This window comes from Pocillopora damicornis, chromosome 14 (genome assembly GCF_964200805.1).
Source record: "Pocillopora damicornis chromosome 14, jaPocDami1.2, whole genome shotgun sequence".
Classification (NCBI taxonomy): domain Eukaryota; kingdom Metazoa; phylum Cnidaria; class Anthozoa; order Scleractinia; family Pocilloporidae; genus Pocillopora; species Pocillopora damicornis.
In genome coordinates, this window is record NC_142683.1 from 6,620,001 (window position 1) to 6,634,162 (window position 14,162).

General features: G+C 38.2%; 1 protein-coding gene across 1 annotated transcript; it reads right to left on the reverse strand.

The window, feature by feature from the left end:
* Positions 1-1,059: 1,059 nt before the first annotated feature.
* Positions 1,060-5,700, reverse strand: LOC113665506 (uncharacterized). The gene is made up of 4 exons (XM_089193202.1): positions 5,555-5,700; positions 3,337-3,694; positions 2,676-2,813; positions 1,060-2,237 (listed from the first exon to the last, which is right to left on the reverse strand). Exons 2-4 carry the CDS (start codon positions 3,647-3,649, stop codon positions 1,774-1,776), a joined length of 915 nt encoding a protein of 304 aa, XP_089049328.1. The 5' UTR covers positions 3,650-3,694; positions 5,555-5,700; the 3' UTR covers positions 1,060-1,773.
* Positions 5,701-14,162: the final 8,462 nt, after the last annotated feature.

Below are 14,162 nucleotides of genomic sequence, written 5' to 3' on the forward strand. Positions count from 1 at the left end.
TTAATTTCCATGTTGAGTAAGTGACAAGACGCCATGTTGAAAACTATGACTGAAATAGTTAAACACGAGCAACGCTGATCTTCGAATCGTCGGCCATATTTGTTTATGTTCTTGCAGGGAAATAAATTAGTTCTCAGGTCCTTTTCGGAATAAAAATATGCCAGGCATTGAATGCAAATTTAGTAGTCTTAGCGCGAAAATTAAATTAAAGCAAATCAAAATTCTGACATCATGTCATCGCTCTGCCTCGAAAAATCCCAAAGATATACTTGCAGGTCTTCTTTTCTTTTTCTTTTCATCAAATAGAAGATCTGTTGTGGTCAAATTGTATAACTCATGGTACGAAACACTCTTCTTTGCAGATCGAGCCGTGATCGCCGCCATATTGAATTCTCATGATATTCTATTGTTCCGGAGTGTAATACGATAAACCGCTGATAATTGTTAGCGGGCTCGAAATGTCCTTGATTTCTGGCGATGGTAATAGACCTCGCTCACCGTAAAGTCTATGTGGCTCAGTGGTAGAGCATCGGCACGCGGAATCCGAAGGTCTGAGGTTCGATTCCTCATGGGGACTCAGAAAGTTTTCTTTATCCCACGCTCGTGACAAGACGAAAAACATATTTCTCTATACCTTCACCGAGCTCAAAATTTACCAACTCTCTTATTCTAAAAGAATAAATTAGTTGAATGAAAAGCGCTCGTTGATATCGTGGAGATCCGTGGACATCCCGACTTGGCACTCTTAATCCTTACGTTATCAACTCAATTGGCCACCGTTAAGAGATGAAAAGGGCAGTTTACATATCATGTTTAGCATATTTTGACTCATTCGTAAGCGTCAAGTTCATGCAAAGATGATGCATTGCTAAATTTTCAGTTTTGAATGAATGTAATCGATGAGCATGTGATAGTCTTCATGAACTGGTAACAGGAAACTGGGTCGAACAATTCTGTTTGTGATTAACATCTCTTACTCCAGCTTCGCGATTGTTGTTCACTCGTATAGTTACAAACTGCCTTAAACTCTGCTTAGCCCTATACTTTTATAAAAATGTATACACAGATAAATTCTCTTTATTGATAGCTTTTGAAAATGTACATCATTTCAGCAATTAGCAAAAACACATCTGGATAAAACTGATTTAGTCAAGTGCCCTCAATTAAGGTTTTTTCCTGGCCTCGATTATCCAAGAATTGTCTAAGGGAGTTTTAGGAAGGATCACAGGTCTTGGATGTTACAGAAATAGACTTGATTCACGGAACTGAGGAGAGTATTTTTCGGAAGGGTGTATGTTTTTGTTTTGTGTTCATTCCTTTCTTTTGCCTTCCAGAATTGTTTAGTTTTATTTCGCTTCCAGTTTCTCCTCTTTTGAAATCGAGCTTGAGTTCGAAATCCGTTATAAATAAACACTTATGTGTATGAATTTATTGAAATTAAACCTTCTCACACAGTTAAAATTGCGCTCAACTATGAATACCAAGGGAGTGTACTAAGCTGAGCAAAACTAAGCAAAACTAATTGACTAAAAATTATCAGGCCTTCCTCCGTGATCTTGAGCGACATTTCAATAAAAACCATTCTGATCCCTTCGGTCTTTCTCTTTTCTGTCGGGTATAGAAAGAAGACATAGCGGTCCTTACACATTGAAACAGGTTTGTCTTCCTAAAAGTGTTACCTGGGATCTTGTGCATGAATGGCGTACTTTTGTGATCTAATGTTTTTCTTCTACGTTTTAGAGCTATCGAAGGCAAGATCTCCAGTGGGCAGACTCACTCATACCATGCATACACATCAACACAAGTTTTACCGCTGTTGTCTCTCTCTCCGAGGTCCATCCAATCCTGTCCGTACCATATCTGCATCTCTTGGTTGCTCGAGACAGACAATGGATTGACGAGGTTGCGAAAAACCAGCTCAGTTGAATAATGGTGATATCCAGGAAGACTGTAAAAGTGTTCCTTGTTATCAGAATGACCTTTCAAGTGTTCGGCAGGGGGCAGAATGGACTTCTTATCAGCATCTGTGATGATTGTCATCAAATTTTGTCCATATGTTGGCCAGGTGCAGCCCCAGTAGGATGAAACAGTTTTATAGTTGCAGCGCACCGACCCTGACCTGTAAATAAGCTTCATTGTCTTCACTCGTCCACTCTTTGTCATGTTGAAGGAACCATACTGATTATCTTTGGCTCCAAAGCAGATGGCTTTTTCACCATTTATCTTTTGCCAGCTCTCTAAGATATAGCAATAGGATAGGTAGAAAGTTTTGAAAGTTAATTAAACTGTATTAATAGAAAAAATAGCTAGTCAGCCAATGCATTTGGAATGGTAACTAACAGCCATTTGCAGGATAAATTCCAGTGATAAAAAAGTTAAAACATTGTCCTTCTCGGCGTCGTGATCTGAATAGTTGTTTCAATCTATTCCCATACGCCATAAAAACAGTTTAATTTGTATAAGGGAAAGAACCGTGACAATTCATGTCATTGACTCATCTTCTCCTCGGAGTTTACAGTGCTATTGGAATTACTGAAAACAAACCCCTCTTTTACTCTAATTCCCTTTTTTACACTGTAACGAGATGTTATTTTGGTAAGTTTAAAAAAAGCAAGTTGGGTCAGGAGAACACGTCAAGGAGGGTGATGAATGAATAATTTAGTTAAACAATTTACCTTTACAATAAGCTTTGATGACCTCCCCATTCTCTTCAGAGTAAATCCAGTATTTCCCGTCAGCCATCTGGTTCCCTTCAGTCCCTTTAATCTCACCACAGGTTTCCGCCGGAAGTTCTTTCATGGATCCGAGGGGAACTGCGTCAGAAAAAACGAATTTCATGTAAGAAGTTTACATCATCATGCAGTTCGATACCTCCTGATGCGACAGGAGAGAAAAAAAACCTCCTGCCTTTCCTGCCTGCGTCAAAGCAGAAAGAAATAAAAACTGTGCTAATTCTATTAGATCTAGACTAAGAAATGAGATGGAAAACAGCAACAATAAAGCATCGAAACAAACCAACATTTCGGTATCATCGTTAAACAATTTTCAAGGTGACTAAAGAAAAGAGTTGCTTGACTTCATATTTAAGTCAAGACGTTGATGAGACGATGATTCCAAAACGTCGTTTCTATAATTTTGACCTGTCTCTGTATTCTGAAATGCTTTACCAATATTGAAACAATCCCCGAAATTGAATCATCAAAAGGCTCGCCATAGGAACATATCTAAATCTATAAATTTTGTTTCTCTGAGTTTTCTGTAATCGCAAATGAAAAATTTAAAAAGTTTGCCCAGAAACGAAAATTCCAAAGTTAGTCGAGGGAACGTAAAAGGTACCTCGGTTGCTAGAACGCTTCATGTAAAATCTTCTCTGATCCGGCATAAAATCTTCCGGTCTTGCTTCCTTTGTACGATTGTTCAGTTCACAGATGTTTTGACCAATGATGACATTATAACTCTGACACGTGACTTCTTCTTCACACCGGAAATAACACTCTCTGGGCAACTGATCGCGATACATTTTAAACACGTGACCTTTCAGGTACATTCCGTCGATGGAGCTTTCAGTTACATGACATCGGCTGTTAGCGTTGAGTACACCAATCCGGGACATCACAAACATGGTTGCCAGCCAGAACTTTGGATTCATTCTGAGGTGAATGTAGGTGCCGATTGCTGCACACAGATTAAGCACCTATCAACAAAGTTAAAAATGCTGAGATTAAGTTATTTATGGATTTTCAGTCAAATTGATACTTCAATTTACACCTTAGAAGGATAACTCAATCCAAAAAGGTTTTGTTGTAGCCTACACCAGTTGAACGTATTATATTAAACACATGAACGTGTTCTGTTCAATCAAGTTATGAAAAACTACTCATCGGCAGCATTAAGAAGTGACACTGCACTTTACATGCGTTATTGAAACAAGCGTGGAGTAAAGAAAGCTAGATATTTGCCGAGCTTTTCTTCTGCTTTTTCATGAACCGAGACACAGTCCAGGTCCCATAAAATCAGCCGGAAAAAATTATTTTCATTAAAAAAATGATTATCGTTTCCGGTTATTGCATTGGGTAAAACAAAAATTATCTACCGTATTTGTTTATTTTTTTCGATGATTTTCCCATTTGCAATCGTTAGCTTTTGCTCATTGTTGTAATTTAAAACAGCCGAAAGAGTTTTGATGTCAGATATTGGTTTTCTTTACTTTTGTACTGACAGCACCTTTCATTCCGAGGTTTCCAATTTTCGTAAATTTAAATTTCTGGATTCTCCAAATAAAAATCCGTGGAAAAAAAAGTTTTATATACCATAACGAGGTTTTGTCATGCAAACTTACCCAAAGACATGAAAAAATGAAACTTTTAAGATGGTCTTATAGATGGAGTAGAAATATCTAATTTCGGCCTCAATTTACCTCAGCAGGAGTATGTCTCCTAAAGTCGACTGGGTTGCACAAAATGTCGACAGGTGCTGCTCCTAAACACCAATGATAGTCAAGTTATGAATTCTTCATCACACGGAGCGTAGGATGTTTTTTCTTTGATTTTCAGAAGTAACTTTGAATTTCTTTATAGCAAAAGTGTTATGTATCAAAAACACTGAAATCTTGAGATTAAAAAGGTCTGCCATTCCCCATTCTCTATTCCATATTCCCTATTCTCCATTACCGCTTTTAGTAAAAATCCATTTACTCGTGCTTATTAACACCAAATTGCGTTCAAAACCTTGTTGTTACCTATACAAATCGAACACTAAGAGCCGGCTGAACAGTTTGCTCGAACGGTTTTACGCCGAAACAAACATGAAGGGGAATATGGCCTAGAAAGGCTTAAAATTATGATTATCGCTAAATCGCCTTGAAGAACAAGGACTGCAGCCGTTCCATTGTGCCGGACAAAGATTTTACTTCGTACCGTCCAAGCAGGTGTTGGATAGAAGAGCGGAATAGCTTCGCCAGGCTGGTCGTGAAAATAACCTTAACAAAGCTCGAAAAATATTACAATATAAGGTCACTGAATAAATGACTCTCGCTTCTCTCTTCTATCAATTAGCTCTTGTTCGAATAACGAATTGGTCTAGAAATAGTTCTTAATCATTTTCTCTTGCATTTTATTTGTGGCACCGACTTTTCGAACAACAAGATAATATCTGGTAAAACCGACATCTGGGATAAAACGCTATTTTCGTGCACAAGTTGTGTTAGCTACGTCATAGAGCACTAAAGCAGATAACATTGTTCTCAGCTGCGCCTCGAGCGACTATCGCGCTTTTCTCGTCCTCTCCAAACTTCCTTGCGTGATCATGAATCCATACCCAGATGTATGCACACTAGACATGAACTGCAATTCTATATTGGCCAATCTTTCTTCTTTTTTTTTCGACATTAGAAACATTTGCCCCCTTTGGTAACCGTCAGAACTTATTTTGTCGTCACAATTTTTAGGAACGAACCAGACCAACTTTCTAATACTTCCGCAACAAAACCAAAACAAAGAAAGGAGAGAAACTTGTTACATGATCTTATACATGCAAAAGAGATTACTTACCCTACCTCAACTAAGCTTAATTTACCTCTGCTGAAATATGTCTTTAAATTTAGAGTGGGTTGTGCTAAACATCAATGATAACCGAGTTGTGAGTACTTTATCACACAAAGCAACTTTCTGCGTGTCTCTCGATTTGTTTCTTGTTTGATATGATAAGTAGCCCCGATAACTTTTATCTCAGAGCAATATGTTTTCATAGTTTTTGTGTTAAATTAATGAAGTGTGGCACTAATCTTAATTAATACAATAGCGGGATATCTTGATTATTCTCGCACGTTTTTACAAAATTGTGCCAGTGATAAACCAGTCTCTCTAAGAGCGGTCATATTCATTTCGCTTCGAAAATTCGGCTTCGTTTTTTAACACTTTTTATTCGATGATAACCTATTTAGCGGCATTGGGCGAACCAAAAAAAGTGAAAACGTTTTTAAAATCTCCTACGGGTTTCGTCTGACAATAGCAGACCTCAAGTAGTTTTTACAAGTTGGGTAATTAAAAAGCTTGCTTATTTACAAATAAGAATTATAATTTTTATTTTCTACCTTTACTCAGATAGTTTGAAGCAAGCTGAAAGCATTCGCAGGCTTTGACTAAGGTGTCGTACGTGAGTGACATTTTTCGGAACTATTATTTTTATTGACAGGGATGATGATCTATCCTGACAAAGTGCGACAATTTTATTGCAAAGTGCGACAGTTATTACAGAGTGCAACGATTATTACAAAGTAGGACAGGTGTTCCTAATAATAAGAATAATTTATAGACTTATATTGCGCAATTATCAATATGAGAATTTTCAATTGCGCATTACAATTAAATGTTCAAAATTCAACCCTACATAGATACTAAAAACTAAAAAGAAAAAAAAAGGAAAAAAATATTCTCTAAGAAGATGTAAAAATATAAAATTAGATACAAAGAATTAAAAAGCTTTTTCAAATAAAAAAGTCTTAATGGCCTTCTTAAACTTGTTTAAAGATTGGGCGTTTCAGATAGAGCCCGGATGATCGTTCCACAAATTTAGGGGCAGCCGCATGGAAAGATCGATCGCCGAGCGTGGTGAGGGTTTTTACCCTTGCAAGGAGCAAGGAGTAAGCCGTCATTGGAACGTAAATCATATCTATCGGTGTCTCTAACAGAAATCAGCTCACTTATGTAGGCCGGGGCAAGACCATGTATTGCTTTAAAAGTGATTAAGAGCTAATGTCAGCATGCATCAAACAAACAGCGGCAAGTCACCCAAATCTTTTTTCACTCCTACTTTCATATTTTGTAGTCCAATATGTTCTAATGATTTTGGTGTAGTTTTTTTTGTAGTTTTCAAGAAATGACTTTTTTCGTTCGACCGCTCAAATATGCAAATTTTCACCGTGAATATTACCCGAGTTGTGTGACCTCATGTAACGAATGTACTGGACCTACGGTATTTCTGTGAACATAATCCTTTGTTTTATCATCTAAACTTAATCCCCTGTCGTTATTGAAGTTGGCAAAGACATGTTTATATTTTGGTGAATATTTTTGTCCGACATACTTTTCCTATGTCGAAAAGTAGCATCAAAACAAAGACAGTTTTAACAATGACTGATATGACAGAATCTACTGAGCTTCAAGCTTATAACAAACCAAAGGATGTTTATTAAGTTACTGTAAAAATTTCTTTGTGTATTTGTGTTGTTCTATCTTGAGACGAACTCGAAGTCCGGCAAAATTTACTTGATAGCGACTATGAAATATACATGGTGCGCCTACTTGTCGCCACCGTTAATTGGCATAAATCACTACAATTTGTAAAAAAGTCAAACATAACACTCTTACCTTGTTTATTTATGATTTTATTAGCCGTTTCGATCATTATATTACGCCTGGGTATTACTTTTTGACAGGAGTCCAGGTTTTGCGTTGTGTTTTCCCCTCCTTTATTTATATCATAAGCTAGTCACGCAATAATTGATACCAACACAAGTGAATATTTACCATGTATAAATATTTTTGTTTACGTTGAATTGAAAATATTAAAGTCTGTACTTTCTTCACTAATCGTTGTTTCAGGGACAGCGAAGCAGTTCAAAGTGGGTTGTTTCTTCAACGCCACTGAAATTTTTAGTATTCAGACAGGCGCGCAAAGCGTGATGCTCTGGGAATAAAAACTTTTAGGGGCCTTTTACATGATGTCCGAATAAGTTTTGTACAAGAACGAGTTCATACCGGTTGCCACATAATAACCAGCGTAAAATTTATTCGAAACGAGTCATTTCTGAGTTAATTTACTGGGGTTTTCATCACAGAACGAAACACTCATTCTGGACGACCTTTTCTACCTGTGCAATGTAAACGCAGCACGGCTCTCATATTTGTATGAGTCCTCTGCAGGAGCGAGGGAAGCATTGAAAAAGACAGAAAAGGACATAAACACTTGTTTTTGCAGGCTAATTGTTGCCACTCCCACACGAATAAGACTTAAGTACCTTTTATAATTTATAGCGATCGTTTGAAATTCCAGGCGCGCACCCCCACCCTCCTATGTATAGGGCTCCCCCGTGGGTGCTAATAAGTGTAGCGACACGTGACATCTAGCAAGGACAAATTCTGATGTGATTTTTGGCGAAGAGGAACAAGTTTTGTCAGCGTCTAGCTGCTAGTGCGGAAGAGCCCTTTACCACCGTGTGCATAACTACGCGTCCCCCCAAACGGCGGAAAGCCAACAAAGTGTTCGGACATTAGTTCAGAAAACTCCGCCTCTGTTTAATTTTTGCTAGCCTATTGACCAATTCCCAATAGAAACTTAAGTCTGACGTCACTCGTAATTTTGTTCATGGTGGTAAGTAGCCTACTTACCGAAGCCAGATTGTACGAATTTTCCAGATATCTTGAGTAATATCTGTGATACACGCTTGCCAATTCCCCTATCAGCTCTTGGAATCGACTTAACCCTACCTTTACCATGGCCGGACATTTCTTTTGGCACCCTACATCTGCTATTGGAACCACGATTCCACCCAACACCGAGATTTGATCTGTGAGTGGGGCAATTTGTAAAATCATCGATATCTTTTGGCGTTTGGAAGATGCCGGTGTCACAGCGGATTTGGACCCCCCGGTCCAAATCCGCTAGCGGATATGGACCCCCCCCCCTTCGCAGATTTGGACCCCCTACCAAACTTTCCTTTTAAGCATCCTTTGTATCATATTTGGTAACTAATTCTATTTGCAAGCTTTTATGTCGATGTTCTTTTCAATCACAACACAACATTTCCTCAATAAAGGTTAAAAAAAACAGCCATTTCGTTCTAATTCTACTGCATTCATTATAGCGAGGAATTAGATGTGAAAAAACTACTGCATTCGAACTATTGAAATTGTTACAATAAATCTTTGCTTCTTCTGATGCGAATCAATATTGGTACGAAACGTCATAACAGTAGTGGAGACTACTGCGTCCAGTCACAAAAATAACTCAGTCTGATTTTCTAAAATAATAACATTAAACAGTTTTTGAACAAGAACGAAGAAACTACTCGTATTACAAGTCGTTCGTAAAGCCTATGATAAGTAAAAATGTTTCTGTTCTGAACTATTGGAACTCTCAGCTTATTTTCAGATGCAAATCAATATTAATGTCAACGTCTTAACAAAAGTGGAGACTATTACATCGAACTCAATCTTATTTTCTAATTTTAACGATTATTATCTGTCGAGGGATCCGAAATAACACCTTAACAATTACGAAGACATCTAGAGTCTGGCAATCTCATAATGCAGAGCCGCTCGCCCTCCAGGGCAGTCTTAAATCCCTCGCAGCTCATGTGTAACCTTTCCTCGCACAACTCGTACTGTACCACGTCGTCCCAACACTCAGACATTGAACAATAACAAAATAAATTAGTGTCACAAGTTTGTCTCTTATTGAATCTAGCGGTGTTCGACTATCGCGGAAAAGGTTCAAAAACGACCCAGACATTAAACTAAATTCTTGCCCATTTTCCCTTGGTCAAAAGGAACATCCGTGGGGATGCCAGTTCGTATGCATTAACGATACGCATGTTTTGAATTAAAAACATACTTTAGTACGCACTGGAACGTAAAGTACCATCCATTTTTACTAGAACGTTAAGGATGATGTTTTCACTCAGTTTTGTTGGGGGGTCCAAATCTGCGGAGGGGGGGGGGGTCCAAATCCGCTGGAACACCGACACGCGACAATATAAGATCAACTTCATTTTCTGGATCTGAAAACTTGCAACTCCGCGGGTTACTTGAAATGTCTTTTTAACAATCACACACATTTTAACAAGCGATTTAACTAAACAGCAAATCTCCATGTTAGCATGTAAGATGAGACGCTTATAAAACAGATCAGTTAGCTAAATCAGTATGCAGCTTGTCAATCAAATTGACTATTGTAACCATACTTTGACTTCAGCCGGCAAAGGAATCATTGATGGATATGGACATTTTAGTTTCTGAATGCAGTAATTCCTGAAAGGTTTTTCTAGATGTCATGCAAAGAGGAAAAAGATCCATCTCTTGGTATTTCGGAGGTTGATTCATCTTTGAATTTCTGTGTCACGCTTGTCACGTAACTTATATAATAAGATAGAGAAGATATATAAACTGGAACTCAAATCAGGCTAGAATGTGGTAGAGCATAATTAACGTGATCATCGAAACAGCTAATAAAATCATAAATAAACAAAAAAGTCATTTCTCGAAAACTAAAATATATTTTCACAAAAAAACTACACCACAATTATTAGAACATATTGGGCTACAAATTATGAAAGTAGGAGAGAAAACGAATTTTGGGCGACTTGCCACAATATTTCAAATTTGTTCGATGGATGCTGACATCCTCTCTAAAAACTATTCGATGTTTTGCAGGCAGCCAGTGTAATGACTTGAGCAGAGGTGTGATATGACAAAATCTGCTCTCCTGGGATATGAGGCGTGCAGCTTCATTCTGGACGCTCTGAATTTGTGAAGATGGCACTCAGGAACTCCAAATAGGAGGCTGTTACAACAGTCTAAGCGGCTTGATATAAAGCCATGAATAAGTGTCTCCGTGCATTCTTTTGTTAAATATTTTCTAATTCTTCTAATGTTATAAAGATAATAAAAGGCTGCAGAACAAGTCTTGGTGATAATATCGACCATAGATAGGTTTGAGTCGAGCCAGAATTCAAGGTTTTTAACAAGAGAGTGCGGAGCTATATTTACTTTGCCAACTTTAATGTGTCCAATATCAACTTTGGCGAGCTGCTGCTTCGTGCCAATTAAAAGAAACTCAGTTTTTTCCTCGTTCAACAATACTTTGTTCTCACGCATCCGACACCTGATCGCCTTAATACAACATTCAATAGCAGTAATGCATCCAAGTGACCTGTCTCATCTGCGGGGCGGAAAGAGACGTAGAGTTGGGTATCGTTTGCATAGCAGTGGACAGATGGAAGATATTTTCGACGACGTCTAGTAACGAGCTCGATAGATTTTTGTTAGCTACAACAAACACCTCAAAATTCAGGCGATTATTTTAAACATTTTAAGTCCTTTCGTCGATAAATAGCGCGAAGTCATGCTATTTTCCTGAATATCGATTATGAAGTTAGGCGAGTAATCGTTACGTATACTTTGTCTGACTGCCGGTCAACGATTCAAGACCAAGTGGAAAAAAATTTATTGGAAGAAAAAAAGATGTAGTTAGAAGCGTGCACGAGGTGTTTGCACAAGATTCATTGACACAAGCTACTTGTTTAAAACAGATGCCTGTCATCAGGATTTGTTATAACGATATCAGTATTAACTCATGTCCCCTTTTCCAACAAAACAAGACTATTAGTAAAGAGTCTCAATGACGTGTGGCTTTTTAAAGCTTTTTTTAGTCGCTAAAGCGACTAAAGGTTACAATTTGCCGATCTTTACTCCTAACAGATACATTTTGTTATTGTTTTATGGCTAACGGTTAGCCCCTGATTGTCCTAGTTGAGACCCTCCTGCAAACCTTCAGGCTGAAGTAAGTTTGAGATCAAAGAATATTGTAGAATTTAGCGATGTCACGTATCAGGTTTTGGTGCTGCTGTTGGGTTTTTCACTTCTTAGCATAAGTCTGCGATATGAAAATTGTCTTTCTAAGCCATTTGCTCTCGATAGCAAACTCTTTCATCTCAAACTACTGAATTAAAACACGCGTACTACGCTTGGAGAGCCTTGACACTTCCGATTTAAATGCCCCACCTACTAAGGCTAGGTTCATATTTCCTACTCCCCGGGCACAGACGACGGTAAAATACCCGTGGGTTGTTCGGGGGAGGAGGGGGGAGGAGAGTTTAAAACCTCCAACTGATCAGCGCATTAACATTGTGAAATTGGGCTGCCTGTAAACAAACCAGTTACACATTTCACAGGTTTAGGTAGGAAACTGACCAAGTACACAGCTTTTATTTCACCTTCTACACAGCCATTGAACTAAAATGGCTCCGCAGCAATAATTTAACACTATCTAGGAAAAAATTTTTAAGACGTCAGTCATCTTAATTCTGGCCTCCTCCAACAGAAAAAAGATTTAAAAAACAAAAGCAAATAGGTGAAAAACGAACAGTCCGACTACCTCCTTGTCCACTTAGGGTGAAGTCTGAAGTCAACTCTTCTTGTTATTCCTCCAGGATTCACCACCAAAACCAAAAATAAAGAAATTAGCTAAGGCTCCTACTTGTTCTGGTTTGTGGCGTTCAAATGAAAAATACTGAAAATTATTGCTCGCATGGTAATGTTTAATGTGCTCAACAAGGTTGTTCTGTCAGTCGCTTCTAACAGAGTATCAAGGAGGGACTATAGAAAAGGGGGGAATCATTCACCAATCAGCTGAAAGCGCGGGAAAACGTACGTTGCCACGTCGCAATTGGTGTTTAGCCTTGGATCTGATTGGTCGTGAGGGTGGTGCAAGTTTTTCCTGACCAATCACAGAGCTTATTTGAACAATGCAAAGGTAGTCTAGATTTTGTACGTTGGAAACTCAATTGGATTCTGGGGCGCTTTCCATTCGACCAAAATTTTCGAGATTTCCGGTCTGAAATCAAATGGAACGATAAAAGTTCCGGGATAAGTTTACGAAAATTTAGGCATACGTTTTGAGTGGACCCTCTCAGATGGAATTTCCGAAATTATCCAAACTTGTGTTTTCCATTTGCGACAGTTGTCGGCCTTAGTCTTCCTGCCGAACCTGAGCTCACGTAGGTACATGGGAAAACAGGAATGGTGGGCGAAGTACCACCAGTGTATCAGTGCTTAGCTTGTGGGGGCATAATTTCTGCACAGTCCCATACTTCATTATGCATCCATACATGGGGCTTTATTACTCACTGTATCACCAATAAGATGTGCATGCATAATGAAGTATGGAGCTGTGCGGAAATTTTTCCGGGCAGAATTGATGCGAAATATCCTGATATCCAGCAGAACGAAAATTTTGTTATACATAAAGGTAAGGTTTGTCTCGGTTCAAATAATCTACTATTGATTTGCTCAAAGGGGGGTCCTCAAAGTTTCACTCGTCAGTTTCCTCGATCTCTACCTTCTAATGACAAGAATGAACAATGTGTATCATTTATTTCAATTCAGACTCAACTGTTGACCAGGAAACCCTTTAAAAGTGGGTCGATCGGTATGTTCACTTGCTAATAGAAACTTACAATCATCACAAGCATCTTTTCAACACCAAGAGGGGAAAGATGACTAAAAAGCAGGTGTTCGAAAGAATTGCGGAATATTTGTCAGTGGCGATCAGTGTCTTTGAAATGGACAAAATTAGAACAAAAGTATAAAGAAGTAGAACAAAACAATAAAAGAATGGGAAGAGGCAGAAAGGATTGGAAATTTCTCCACAAAATGGCTGGTTGCCTTGGCCAAAATCCTAAAGTTATAATAATCCAGCATTTACATTCGATGCATCAAGTGAAAGTCAGGCATCCAGATCAGAATCTCTATCAGCCACCAGCAGCACTACTAACAACGAGAACTGCTCAGACTGCAGTGATGAAGGTGTTGGTGATGAAATCAAGAGAGAAAGGAACTGAAACTTCGCAGGCAGCGCAAACGAAATGGTCATTCGTCAGCCACTGAAACGCTAACTTTCCTACAAACATATACCGAAAAAAGACAGAAGGCTGAAGAGGAAAAGTTAAGTCTTCTAAGGGAGATGAAAGATTAAAACAAAACCAGTTTTTTTAGCCAATTTCTCGAGATATTAAAAAATGAGTATTGAAGAGATTCGAGAAAAAACCATCTGGCTTTTATGCAGATCAAAGTGTAGATTTGTTTGTTTTCTTTCCTAAAAGCAAATACCGAAAAAAAGGGAAAGGCTGAAGAACAAAAGTTAAACCTTCTAAGGGAGACGAAAGATACGAAAAGCAGTTTTTAAGCAAATTGTGGAGATATTAAAAAGATAAATGTAAGTATTTCAAGCTTTTAGGCAGATAAAAGTTCATATTACTTGTTAACTATTTGAGCATTTCTATGTACATATTAAGATTTGTAAAATGTTTTGAAACCACCACAACCATCCTGGAAGCTCATGTCTCAATTTAAAATGAATTATGTTGGGTTAACCATGTACAGAGG